Source organism: Trachypithecus francoisi, unplaced genomic scaffold, assembly GCF_009764315.1.
Source record: "Trachypithecus francoisi isolate TF-2019V2 unplaced genomic scaffold, Tfra_2.0 Lachesis_group0, whole genome shotgun sequence".
Classification (NCBI taxonomy): Eukaryota; Metazoa; Chordata; class Mammalia; order Primates; family Cercopithecidae; genus Trachypithecus; species Trachypithecus francoisi.
In genome coordinates this window covers 47,607,198-47,622,260 of record NW_022681453.1, presented here as the reverse complement: position 1 = coordinate 47,622,260, position 15,063 = coordinate 47,607,198, and the positions used below count along the sequence as shown (strand labels likewise).

The window sequence follows — 15,063 nt, the reverse complement described above, 5'->3', positions numbered from 1 at the left end:
TATGATTCTAATTCTATACTCATAAAGGTATATATTTTTATAATTATATGTATATCTACATATATAATATATACACAGAGAAAAAAGAGACTAGAAGGAAGTGTACCAAAATCTCATCTGGTTTTGAGTTGTGGAATTATATGCTATTTGTAATAAATACTTTTCTCTAGATTCTCTATAGTAAACATATACTACTGTTACAATCAGGATAAAAAATGCGATTTTTAAATGAGTTGCAAACACGAACCATCTTATGATGGTGGGAGCACCCCTAAGCCAGTTAGAATAAAATTTGGTAAAATCAAGTACTGTTAATAAGTGTGTGGTGCTCTGATAAGTGGGAAAATAATATAAGAGCATATATTTTGGTTAATATTCACAGTCGCCTTCTTTTCATAGTTTCCTCAGTAGCACAGGAGATACTTAAACCGGTCTGCCTCTTACAAGATTGAAAGTAATACATTTTTAAACTAAGGGCTACTGAGATCACAAAGACACAGGATTAGGCATAAAACTCTTCACTAACAGTTCTCCAGGGAATTTATCCTCCTAGCACCCCCAGCCCCCAGAATGATCTATAGGAAAGTTAAGATCCAATTACTTACAGCATCAGAACACGTCTTTGCTCTGGATGATGTGGTATATCATTAAAATGGGAGACTAACTTTAATGGTTAAAAAATAAAAAGAGCAAGGTAGCATTTTCTTTTTTTATCTAAGGCTATGGCATTAAATGCCACATTAATAAGCCTTCTGTGGGGAGGTTCCTTGCAAGATTATGACACCTACTCTTTCCTTTGTTCCTCATTCTCAGGAAAGAACTGAATTCGCCAGGCCAATGAGATGGCCAGTCCAGTACTCTGAGTGCCTTTTCAGCTAGAACATAATTTCATGGTTAGTCTTGGGTCTGGGAGTCTGACAGCCAGGGCTGCTTGGCTTCATCACTTATAAGTGATGAACTGAGGCTCAGTTTCTCTATGTGAAAAATGGGGACCTGAATACCTACTTTACAAAGTTATTGAGGATCCCACAAGATAATACAGGCCAAGTGCTCACCACGGCATCTGAAGCATAACAAGTGCTCAAAATGTGGCCATATTTGGGACCTAGTTTTACTCCCACTCACTTTCATTTTGGCTGATTGCTTGACTAGTTTTTTTTTTCTTTTGCAGCTTCAGTTTCTTCCAGTTCATTGTATGGATTTGTTGTCACAGCCACGGAAGACCTGTCCTTTACTTAGTCCTCTTTGGCTTGTGGTTTCCGCATATTGATCTCAGGTTTGAGTCTTAAATTAGACCTTGCCTTTACTCCATTGTTCCTGACTCAAATGCTGAATATTTGGGGGTTATGTGTTCTCTATTCCTGACCTAGATTTAGTTTGTGGACCATTATACAGGTGGAAAACTACTGGTTTTAGTCATACAGTCCTGAGTTAAGTCTCAGTTGTTTCTTACCAGCTGTGAGATTTCAGGCAAGTTGCCTGGCTCTGTGAGGCTGAGTAAACACTGTTCTCTAACATAGGGATGATACGGGCAACTGAAAGGATTCAAAGTCATCTGTGTGAAGCTCCTAGCAGAGGGCTAGATGCACAATACATGCTTCTCCTCACTTTTCCTTAAGTCACAGCTGTAAAAATGTAGTCCTGTCTGCCCCAATTATATGGTTTGTTTTCCTTCTCCTCATGACCACTGTCTTCTGTTTATATGAATGAGGCATGCTAATATGCAGACTGATGCATTAAAATGCTACCTTATTAATTCAGTATAGCCCCTTATTAGGAATTCATGATTACTCTGTCAGGGCCTACGCTGAAATTTACCTTGTCAATCTAATCTTATGGGAGGGAGACAGGGAGGCCTAGGTGGAAAGTAGAGGCATGATCTGACCCACTTTGTGACCAGAACTACTTTCATGAGGTGCATGATACTGGATTTGCTTCATATTTAATATGTAACTGACATAATGGGCTGTCAGGAGGGCAATTGCATAATGCCACTTTCATGTCTTACGGCATCCATATAAACTTGAGAGGGGCCTAGATGATTTCCTATATATAAACATATCCACGGACTCCACAATTTGGTAATTATGCAAGAGCCATTGTGTCTGGCTCTTCCCTGTGTTTTCAGGCATGTCAGATACCCTTGCAAACTGCTCAATTTATATGAACTTCACATTTCCCCATTTAAGCTTTGGAGCTAAACACTTGAGTTTGTCATTAATTTTATAAAAGCTTTGCATGGTTTAGTGCTAAGGAAAGAGTGAGTTTGGTGTCTTCTCCACAAAAATCTATACATTTCAAAATTTTAGGAGTGTGTAACAGAAAATAGTATGGGGCAGTTCAAGATTAGAATTAAAATTTAGCCTGATATAAGTATAGTTTTGGAATATACCTCAGATTCCCAGCATATAAGGTTTCTTAAAAAATAAAAGATAAATACATTTGAAGACATAAAGAAAGCCTGCATTGTCGTCTCCTGCCGTCAAGTCTCCTAGGAATTGTTTAATATGAGAAACCCATTGAGTTCTGTTTACCTGTTCTGGGCAATGTTGAACAAGCAGATGTAAAAATCATTAGTTCCCTCAGCATCTCCTTTTTACTAAAGAAGCTGGTATCAGTGCATATGGGGGAAGTGGGGGTGGGGGCAGGGGAACTGTCCACACCAGATTAGATCAAGTCCTGCAGAGATTCCAGGCCAAAATTATTCTAGACCTCCCGATAATGATTCTGAATCACCAATTTTTAAAGAAACATTTTTTTTTCCTCCAAGCTAATCCCTTTTGAATAATAATAAAAAGTCTATTTGCAAGCAAGGAGAGAGTGAAAGAACTGAGGTGAAGAAAGCATTTGCAATTGTACTTAGAACGCATCAGAAGTAGTTACACTTCCCTTTTCCGTGAATAGAAAGGGAAAAAGTATGGTTTTTCCCAGCAAAGTGTTGGAGATCTAAAATGTTTCCCCCTACCCCAACAATGGTGAAAACAGTAATAAAGAAAAGAAAATGCCCTGGAAAATGAATACAGAAATAGAAAGCAAACACCAAGTAAAGGGTTGACTATGATGTCCTTAGCAAACGAATGATTGAATAAATAGAAACCACATGAGAGAAAATATGCACTTTGTTATTGTTTGCAAAAAAAAAAAAATGGAGAAGATTCCTTTTTGCCATATCAGAAACACTGACAATCAAGCATTGCATTTGTTTTTATATCCATGGCATCAGTTCAATTTTTCATTAATTAAATGAGAAGTTAGGGAATGCCTGTTTTAAGAAACTGCTCCAAAAATAACCTTGAAAAATCAGATTAGAGATACACTATATACCCTGAGGGCAGCAGAAAGCAAAAGGGAAAATATGAAATTAGAAAGTGACCTATAATAACCACTTCACTGTTAAATGTGACATAACATTCATTATCAATCAGGATCTAGTTTGATGTCTAATTTCACTGGCTAATTAATCAAATTAAATACAAATGAGAAAATACTTGGCCACGGAAAAAAGTACTCTATCATTTTGTTTTCTATCAGCTGAAAATCAACTGATTAGCACAGACAGGGAAAAGTAAGCTCCAGTACTTTACTGAAGAAAAATGTAAAGGGGATTATTTTCCCCTAAACTGGGCTGGCAGAAAATATTGTTGATGAAAAATCTCGGATTTCCCGGTGCTTGCTATATCTTCAGAATGGAGAAATGGCTGAGGATTTTCCCTTCATTTATTGCACCAGTATTTAAGTGCTCATTCTGTCTAAGTTCAAATATTTGCTTTATGGGCTGAATGAAGCCTCGCAGATTTGCAACTGCAGGCTGCTGAGGGTCTAATGCATCAGTGCCACCCCTTTTCATGGTTCACGGATGGAAAGGAAAGTTGTAATATGGTCCACTACTCTCTGCAGACGTTTGAAGACAAGAACTCCTCAAGGGAAACACCCCAAGTTTGCATTCAACGCAGCTCCAATTCTGTGTGTTTGCCATACATACTTTGCAGTACTAACGACAGAGACACCATCTGATCTGCCCTATGCTAAAATGTATCCTGAGTAAATGGGAACTTGAGGATGTACTGCATTTTTGAAGCAGGCGCACCAGAGGTTATTCAGGACTGTAAAAGAGGGGCGCTGCACAAGAACCCAAAAGGCTGCTGGGCCTAGAACAATCCATGGAGTGCAGAGCGCTGAACCAGCAGGAGTCTGACCTGGGTAAGCTGCAAGCCCTCCCTGGGCCCAGGTTTTTCTCACCAATAAATGAAGGCTTTGGGAAGGGATGCTTTGAGCTCGGGTGCTGCTTATTTTTCTGTTGCGGCTCATTTGTTTCAAGATCTGAAATTCTGTTTGCCAAAACCCCTTAAGAATGGGAAGAAAGTGATTGTTTTTTAAGTGATTCCCAAAACCAGGATATTGCCAAAGAAAAATACCTCAGCCTACATCAGCTGGACTTTCTTTCTGTCAACTTTTCCTTGCTTTTGCTTGTCTGGCACCTGTCTCATGGAATGGCGTGTGCCTGGCGGCAGCTGCCTTTTCAAACAACCTTTATTTTCAAATGGGTTCTTCTTTACCTATTAAATCCCATCCCTCTGCCCTTTGTGGAACTGGCCTTCTACCTAAACCTAGTTCCATCTGCTCTAAACGTTACACGTTTGCTTTGTAATCTTTAAACAATTCTCCAAAACTGTCTATATATATTTGGATGAAAAACGTCAATTGTATGGAAGTTGTTTTGTTTTCTATTAATCATTTACTTGTCTCAGCAGATATCGCCACACAGATACAGAGACTAATTAGGGTCTAAGCATATAGACAACTGTTAAAAAGAAATAACATGTCATACATTTTGGGACACTTCGTAGATGTTTTTGTACTTTGATGAAGAATGTGGATACTACAAAAGAAAATCAGGTTTTAACAAAACTCTTACAGAAATAACATATCCAATATATTCATAAATATACACAAGCATTATGTGTGACAGGTTGGGATGTGTGTGTATATGAATATATTGGGGTGTGTGTGTGTATATATATGTATTTACCTTTATGCATGGGATACAACAATACACCTTTTTTTCTTCATATGAACCACCCTCCCACTGCCCATTATATGCTAGTCAGTACTATTTAAAATACAGAAATCCTGTTCATTAAAATATCTTAATTAAAATAGACATTTCTTCCCTTAGAAAAAGAATTAAAACTTTTTAGGGCCTAGCTTTAAAAAGCAACATGCTACAGCTGATTTCTTTTGGTGGTTGTTTTTATGGATGTGAAAAATATTACCACTGCAACTAGCAAGAACTATAAATGATACATTATTGCAAGTGTTCTAAAAAATCAGAACAAAACTAATTTATTATAGTTCTGTCTTCATTATATACCACGTTTTGGTGAGTAAACACAACAAAATTGTCTTTTCTTTTAAAAGTGTCTACTAAAGATAAAAAGAATAAGAACAATTAACATGTAGTTTGTTACATTAAAAAATTTGATATACATATTTCTATTGCCTGTTAGCTTGTTCTAAGCCTCTTTATTACAAAAAAAAAAAAAAGGAAAGAAAAAGAAAATTCATTGTTTAAAGGCAAACATTCAATTCAGTTGATACAACATTACAGTACAGTCAACTAACATCATTCAACGAAGGTAACAAGTCTAGCCTTAGCTTCTTGAGTTAAAAGTCTGTAGACCAGATTGCTACAAAAGTTTCAATGCTGCTTCAAAACTGTATGTTAGCTTTTGGAGGACAAGGTACTTTCTACCGATGGCTTCAGAAGGGGTCATGCTACTGGTAAAAGCACAGGGGAACCCCAACCTGTCATTAATCATTTTATTGAGCACTGTAGTTAGAAGAGCATTACTGAGCTTAGCACAACAACTAAAATAAAATAATATAATAATAATCATAATAATAAGAATAAAAACCAAACACAAACTGGAAGCCTAGAGTCGCTGCCAGCCGTGTCAAACCCTTGCGATACGCTATACTAAAAAAATTTGAAATATCCACCCGTCCTCTCCACTCTGCCACAAACTAGCAAAGTCAAAAATACAAAAGTCTTCAACTGGTTTACTTTTGCAGAATAAAGCAAAAACGTCTTTGTGCTCCTTACTACCAGAAGCAAAATATCCTCTGAGTTACCACATGTAATAGCTTCTGGATGTGTCAACCTGGGTTGGCTTGGTGTCTGCAGAACCATCTTTGTCTTTCTCACTGTCGCCTTCCCAGAGGTTAATGAGTGGTGGGTACAGCTCATTTAGTGGGATTGAAGAGGTTTTTTGCATATACTTTTTTAGTGAGTGGTGGTAGTTTTTTCTCTTAAATCTTTTGGCAAAGTACACAGCAATGGACGCAAGGCTAATGACGGCAAACATAGACCCCATTACTGCAGCAAGGGCTGTACTGGTTTCTTGATCAGAGATGTCCAGTGCGAAGGCGGCATTTTTGGTTGTGACATTTACGCATGACTTTTGAGTCTGCTGATGAATATTGGACACCGTGAGACACACTTCATAATCTGTGGAAGGCTGCAGATGTGTTAGGTTGTATTCATGGACATCTACTGGGACCCTGGCAGTATATGTTATGTGGGGGTTATCAATCTTCATGGTGGCGGACGACCATTTTAAGTTTGACGTCATGACGTTGGAATTAACTTTCCAGGACACTAAGATGGAATGGGATTCTGTCTGCTTGACGTATATTTTTAGCACCTGGGTACCATCCAGAAGGGTTCCATTAACCTTAATTGTTGCTACCCGAGTGTCTGCCCCTTGGACATTCTGGGCAACACACGTGTATCTTCCTGAGTCTTCAATTTGTATGTTAGATATTTCCAAGGTACCTTCGCTACTTAGCTTGTATTTATCTGAAAGGGTTTCCACAGTTATCTTATTTCCAATGGGCGTGACCCAGTAAATTTCAGGTTCTGGCTCAGCCATGGCTCGACAGTCTAGGAAAACCGTCATGCCGATATCCATGTTTAAACGATTTGGGAAGGTGTCATGAGATATCATTGGGAGGCACTGTTCACTCGAATCCTGGATTAAAACTTCCTTCACCTGGTGCCCTTTATATTCGGGCGGCATGGCACAGAACATGGATAGGGGCTCCATGAAGCGGATGTTGGTTTTGTTGGAGTTAATCCAGTGGATCACACAGTCACACCTCAGGGGATTGCTATGGATACTGATCTCACGCAGATTGGGGAGGGATTCGACTGTCTTTTGGTAAATGGCATTCAAGGCATTGTTGTTCAACATCAAGCTTTCCAGAGCAGGGACACTTCGGAAAGCCAAGCGGTGGATATAAGAGAGTTTAGGGTTATTGGTGGCTTCCAGCTTTGTGAGTTCAGGCAAGTTATCCAGGGCATAGCGGTCGACAGAAACGAGTTCTCCCATATTGTTGATTCCCAGTTCTTTTAACCGAAGCATATTTTTGAAGTCCCCTTCTTGGATTTTGTGAATGGGGTTTTTGTTGAGGTCTAAGAATTTCAAATTTGGAACTTTTTGCAGGGCAAGTTGAGGGACTTTGACCAGTTTGTTATCATAAAAAGACAGGCTCTCAAGGCTATCCAGACCCACCAAAGCATTTCCAGGAATATCAGTGAGATACATTCCTGCCAAAACTAAGCTTCTCAAATTTACGAGGGGTTTGAAGTTCATATCCAGAATTCCAATCACAGGGTTTTCTCCAATCATGAGAATTTCCAGGTTGGGTGTAGAATCAAACCAGCGACTATCAATAACTTTCAATTTGTTGGAGTTCAGGTGGAGCCTTAATAGATTTTTTAAGCCTGCAAAAGCATTAGCAGAAATAGTGCTAATTTGGTTGTGGTTGATGTAGAGTTCTTGAAGGTTGCTGAGGTCTTGTAGACAGTAATCAGTCATCTCCGTAATCTGATTTTCCTCCAAATGCAGCGTCGTGAGCTGGGTTAGGTTTGCCAGCCCGACCTCCTTAATGTTAGTAAAGTTGTTTTGGGAGAAATCTAGTTCAGTCAAGTTGAAAAGCTGCTGCAGCTCATCCACAGTCTTTGCGATGTTATTGCTCTGTAAGAGAAGCACTTGTGTGTCACTAGAGAGGTTACTGGGAATCCTTGTTAAGCGGAGGTCATTGCAATCAACAGTGGTGGCTTCTCTGTAAGTTGACTGTGGGGTAAACCAGGGACGAATTTCACATACGCAAAGTTGTGGACACTCACTATTCTGTATGGAAGACTCAGTTAATGAAGTCATTAGTAGGCCCAGCACCAATTGGCAAGCTGCTACAACAAAGCTCATTCTAGCCATGCTGGCTTGCTGAGCAAGCTCAACTCCTGACACCCTTAAGTTTTAACAAAACGTGAACACAATACTGTGATATGTAGGACAGCGAGCAGAAAATGTAAACATTCAAGCAAAGTCTTGGTTGAGCTGTGTAGAATTCCAGAGTCCAAAAGGATGGTTTTCAGGAGTTGTCAAAAGGCAGAAAGCAATCTGAAGTCTTTTAAACTGTGTCTTTCAATTCCAGGCATGTGCACAGGTCCGTGGCATGAGTTACTTCAGCCAAATTGAAGTCTGGAGATGTGCCTGAAAATTAGATTAGGACAGATGTTATGCTTATTCCATATACTTTCTACGTTACAGCCTTTCTTTTGTTTACTAAAAAGGCACAGTCACTCGCAAACCTAGTATTGAATACATTCAAAATCCATTCAGGATAACCAAATAGGCTTTTAAATTGTAGGACATTCTTACTATATCCCACTTACTATACTAAAACTAATTTTAGAACTCCTTCAATTTTACAATTAAATTTAGACTCCATGTACCACCAGAGTCATATGACTGTGTACAATTGTATGTATACACAGGTAAAGTCAGTAAACATGCACACACACACACACATACAAATGCACACACTCATACACACTAGGAACACTAAGAAAAAGCCTGCAGATGTCATTTTTTAAAAACAAAGATGTCTTTAGAAACTACATTTATAGCTCCAAAACATTAAAAGTTCATTCCTAGTAAAAGCAAAACATGAATGGTAGCTTATTAAAGACTCAAAGCTAATTTTCAGTTCTTTACATTTTAGTTAATACCTCATTTGTCTACAGGAATTGTTTCTTTTCTAAATGGTACATTCTGTAGACATATTCAGCCAGTGCTTTTCTAGCTCAATTATTCTTATGCAAAAAGTTAATTTAATATTCTACAACATGGATGAAAACATCAAAAACATGCTTGAAAGATGCCAGTCATAAAAGATCACATATTGTACGATTTCACATATACAAAGTATCAAGAATAGGACAACCTGCAGAGACAGAAAGTAATTTAGTAGTTGCCTATGGCCAGGGGTATGGGGGGGGGGGGGCACAGGGGGAGGGGTGCTAAAGGCTACAAAGTATTTTTTGAAATGATGAAAATATTCCAAAGATTGTGGTGATAGTTGCACAATTCTGTGAATCTTCTAAAAACTCTTGACTCAAACATTTTAATGAGCAAATTACATTATGTGAATTATATCTTGATAAAGTTATTATTTTTAAAGTTAATTTAATATAACTAAAAAAGGAAAACATCAGTTTTTCCTATATTCGAATAGCCACATCAGATCTTGACTGAATAATAAAAGGACTTCATTCTGTCATACCACTGGTCTCCATTTAAAAACACAAACATACACAATAGATGTATTTGTATCTCACATAGATGATTTCATTAATCTCATGAGAATGTCACTCACCGCTTAATAACTGTTGACCATGAACACGTTTACATAACCTCTTGAAGCCTCAAGTATCTTCAGTTATAAAATGGGGTTGCTCATACAAGCACAGTTCTCATAGGATTATTGAGAAAATTAAAGGCATCTATGTAAAGTTCTTAGTGTGGTAGCTGACTCACATTATATGCTCACAAAAGTTAATAATAGTTGTTATTCATCATCTTATATCTCTAATCCATTTTAGTTTTAGCTAAATAGTGGTTATCAGAGGACAAGTGAAAGAAGGAAAGCTGAGAATATTTGTTTTTATTAACCATCATCTATTGATTTCAATAAATTCTGGAGTCAGATATGTACTGCTCACCTGTTTGCAAAGATAATATTAGTAGTTAATGGTTCTATTTTTTCTGCATTCCTATCAGGTCTAAAAAGCCATTATGGATCCAGTGTTTGTCTTGCTTTCCCAAACTGGGCCATTCACTTGCTAAAGTATTCAAAGCAGAGTTACATGTTTTCCTGGTGTTTGTCTTGCTATAGTGCACTTGAGTCTTGAGCACTGAAGGAACTTCAGTGACTAGTGTATTCTTTACCTTCCTACTATAAGGTTCTAATAAAATCGAGCATATGTGTTTAAACCAAGTGCTCAATACATAGCAAGCTCTGAATTCATGCTAGCTGCTATTAATAACCTTTTGACTTTGTAAAACATAGTAATCTTTGTGACTAAGAGTATAAGAATACAAATAGCCAGTACTAAAAGTTATGTATTTAATGAGTCATATTTTCATAGTAAGAAGAAAAAGTCCTACAACTTTTTTGTTATAAAAAATATGAAAACTGCATTACTGGTCTGACAAAAAAAAAAAAAAAAATCAAATCCAGATTCTGGCAAGTGTGAGACAGGAGTAGGAAATGATTGTGTAGGAGTAGGAAATCAGTGTGTTGCCTGATAGTAGATGCCTTGTAGTCTTGGTGGGAGGAGGAAGCATACATTTGGCATTCTTCTCCCTCCTCCTCATCTCCAAGTCTGGTTACTTCACCATTTACTATGTAGTCTTGTGCCACCATAAGGAAAGTTCGGCCAACGAGGGACCGCATATACAATGGTAGTCCCATAAAATTGTATTCATAGTACCATATTTTTACTATACCTTTATGTTTCAATACACAAATACTTGCCATTGTGTTACAATTGCCTATTGCCTTCAGGATAGTAACATGCTATACAGGTTTGCAGCCTAGGAGCAATAGGGTTTATCATATAGGCTACATACCACCTAGGTTTATGTAAATATACTCTATGACATTTGCACAATGATGGAATCACCTAATGACACATTTCTCAGAACATATCCCATCATTAAGTGACATGCCTGTATTTGCAAAACTTTTCAGTATTATAAAACTAGTTTGAGTCTGACTTTTATCTGGAAATTCTATGAAATGAAAAAATACGGACCGGGCGTGGTGGATCACGCCTGTAATCCCAGCACTTTAGGAGGCTGAAGGGGCGCAGATCACGAGGTTGGGGGTTCGAGACCAACTTGATCAACATGGTGAAACCCTGTCTCTACTAAAAATACAGAAATTAGCCAGGTGTGGTGATACACGCCTGTATTCCCAGCTACTCAGGGGCCTGAGGCAGGAGAATCGCTTGAACCCAGGAGGCGGAGGTTCCAATGAGCCAAGATGGCGCCACTGCACACCAGCCTGGGCGACAGAGTAAGACTCTGTCTTTAAAAAAAAAAAAAAATACCGCAGAGAATAACATTTTTATTATTAACTCCACAAATTTATTTCACTTTTGTTTCTGTTTAGAGGAATCTTGAAACAGGTGCAATGGCCACAATAAATTGCTAAGAAAACTTCTGCCACAGGTTATTTCTCAATCATAACTCAAAATAGAAAACCAAAAGAATAAAGCTACCTTTCATAACTGAGATAGAATTTCAACTAATTTTTTGTGTTTATTTATTTATCTTTGAGACAAAGTCTTGCTCTGTCGCCCAGGCTGGAGTGCAGTGGGGCGATCTCGGCTCACTGCAACCTCTGCCTCCCGGGTTTAAGCAATTATCCTGCCTCAGTCTTCCGCGTAGCTGGAACTACAGGCACGTGCCACTACGCCTGATTAATTGTATTTTTAGTAGAGACAAGGTTTCACTGCATTAGCCGGGGTGGTCTCGATCTCCTCACCTCGTGATCCGCCCGCTTCGGACTCCCAAAGTGCTTAGGATTACAGGTGTGAGACACCACACCTGGCCTCAACTAATTTTTAGGTTGCAATTGAATGTAAGGAAATATATCAAGAAGTAAAATATGTATTAAAGTTGTGTGAGAGACTTCCAAATCAGTCTATTAGTATTGAGAAATAGCCTTTATGGGGCTATAGTTTGAACATTATTACAGCTAATACCCCCATTTTAGTTTAAATTATATGATTTGAGATAATTGTGTTGAAATCTTCAAAATTTTCTTTGACATACACACATACCTTTTTCAACCAACCAACCAACCAACCAATCAACCATGGAAACCCAGAATGTTAGAAATCAGATCAAGTGGCCAGGCGCGGTGGCTCAAGCCTGTAATCCCAGCACTTTGGGAGGCCGAGACGGGCAGATCACGAGGTCAGGAGATCGAGACCATCCTGGCTAACATGGTGAAACCCCGTCTCTACTAAAAAAAAATACAAAAAACTAGCTGGGCGAGGTGGCGGGCGCCTGTAGTCCCAGCTACTCGGGAGGCTGAGGCAGGAGAATGGCGTAAACCTGGGAGGCAGAGCTTGCAGTGAGCTGAGATCTGGCCACTGCACTCCAGCCTGGGCGACAGAGCGAGACTCCGTCTCAAAAAAAAAAAAAAAAAAAAAAGAAATCAGATCAAGCACAGAGGAAGACATTTTTTTCTTCTACATTCTATAAGAATGTATGTATAAGAATTTCCTCTCCACATCCTACAAGACATTCCTTTGGCAGCAAGGAATTAAACATCCTTAATACAAAAAGAGGTGTTAAGATATTTCTATTTCTATTTAACTCTGAATTCTCTTTAGTAAATTTCACCAAATTTTTTTAACATGACGTTATACATAGAACAACTTTTATAGAGCCCTTAAGCCAGTTTAGATGTTTACAATGTAGGGCATTTCTCAGGAGCTACTCGTTAATAGTGTTTAAACGTAAATCCATTATCGCAACAAGAAAACTACAGACCAATATTCCCAATGCCTACGGATGCAAATCTTCTCAACAAAATGTAGCAAACCAAATTCAAGAGCATATTAAAAAGATTGTATACGATGAACAAGTTGGATTTATACTGGGAATGCAAGGAAGGGAATGTGAAAAACAATTAGTATAATATACCACATTAACATAATGAAGAAGTAAAAACACATGATCATCTCAATTGATGCACAAAACCATTTGACAAAATTCAACACTTTTTCATGATAAAAACACTCAACAAACGAGGAATGGAAGGAAAGTACCTACACATAATAAAAGTCACATATGAAAAGTCCACAGTTAAAATCATACTCAATTGCGAAAAATGGAAAGTTTCTCCTCTAAGAATGGGAACAAGGAAAGGATGCCTATTCTTGCCATTTCTACTCAACATAGTACTGGAAACTCTAGTCACAGCAATTAGACAAGAAAAATAAATAAAAGGCATTTAAATGGAAAAGAAATAAAATTATCTGTTCCCAGATTACATAATCTTATATATAGAAAATCCTAAAGATTCCACAAAAAACCCACTAAAACTAATAAATGATGTTAGCAAATTTGCAGGATACAAATCAAAACACAAATGAGTTGTATTTCCATAAACGAACAATGACTAATCTGAAAAGGAAATTAAGAAAACAACCCCATTTACAAAAGTCTCAGAAAGAATACAATGCTTAGGAATGAACTGAACTGAGGAGGCAAAAGACTTGTACAATGAAAATTATAAGAGATAACCAAAATAAATCAAAGATGACATAAACACAATGGTGAAACATCCCATGTTTATAGACTGGAAAATTTAATATTGTTATACTGTCCATAACACCCAAAACAATCTACAGAATCAATGCCATCTCTATCAAAATCTCAATGGTAACTTCCACAGGAAAAATTTCTAAAATTCATATAAAATCAAGAGAATTTAAATTGCTAAAGTAATCCTGAAAAAGAACAATGTTAGAGACCTCACACTTCCTGATTTCAAAACATACTGTAAGGCAACAGTAATCAAGATGGTGTAGTACTGACATACAGACAGACATATAGACCAATGGAACAGAGTCCAGAAATAAACCCTTCTATACATGCTCTTTATGATCTTTGACAAGGGCGCCAAGACCATACAATGAAGGACAGTTTCTTCAACAAATTGTGCTGGGAAAACTGGATATCTACATGAAAAGAATGAGGTTGTACTCTTCCCTTATGTCATATACAAAAATTAACTCAAAATGCATTAAAGACCTAACCATAAGATCTAAACCTTTAAAACTCCTAGAAGAAAACATAAGGGAAAAGCTTTTGGGTATTTGGCAATGGTTCCTTAGATATGATACCGAAAACACGGGCAACAACAACAAAAGACAAATTAGATGATTTCAAACTTACAGCCTGTGCATCAAAGGAGACAATCAACAGAGAAAAAAGATGACCTACAGAATGGGAGACAGTATTTTTAAATTATATATATGATAATAGGTTAATATCCAGAATATATTGTAAACTCCTACAACAAAATAACCTTATTAAAAAATGGGCAAAGGACTTAGACAGTTATCCAAAGACATACAAATGACCCACAAGCATATGAAAAAATGCTCCATATCACTAATCATAAGAGAAATGCAAATAAAAAGCACAATGAGATATCACCTCATACTTATTATAATGGACACTATCACCACAGAAAATAACACGCACTGGAAAAGATGCAGAGAAATTGTAACCCTTGTTCACTGTGATTTCTCAAAAAATTGAAAATATAATCACCATATGATTATATCCCAGTTCAGGGTACATATCCAAAAGAATTAAAGCAGAATCTCAAAGAGATTATTATTTGTACACCCACATTCATTGCAACTATTAAGAGGTGGAGGCAGCCCAAATGCCCAATGACAAATGAATGGATAAATAAAATGTGGTTTAATTAGATCCCATTTGTCCATTTTTGCTTTTGCTGCAATTGTTTTTGGTGATTTTGTCACCAAATGGTGATTTTGCCTGTGCTTATGTTTTGAATGGTATTGCCTAGATTTTCTTGTAGGGTTTTAATAGTTTTATGTTTTACATTTAAGTCTTTAATCCATCTTGAGTTAATTTTTGTATAAGGTATCCAGTTTCATTT

At 37.5% G+C, this 15,063-nt stretch overlaps 1 protein-coding gene across 1 annotated transcript in view; it reads right to left on the bottom strand.

Moving 5' to 3' along the window:
• Window positions 1-3,101: 3,101 nt before the first annotated feature.
• LRRN1 (leucine rich repeat neuronal 1) overlaps window positions 3,102-15,063 on the bottom strand; it is a 50,853-nt gene continuing 38,891 nt past the window's right edge. The window contains exon 2 of the mRNA XM_033210496.1: window positions 3,102-8,558. Coding sequence (XP_033066387.1) covers window positions 6,129-8,279 — 2,151 coding nt within the window. The 5' untranslated portion in view covers window positions 8,280-8,558 and the 3' untranslated portion in view covers window positions 3,102-6,128. The remainder of the gene's footprint in view (window positions 8,559-15,063) is intronic.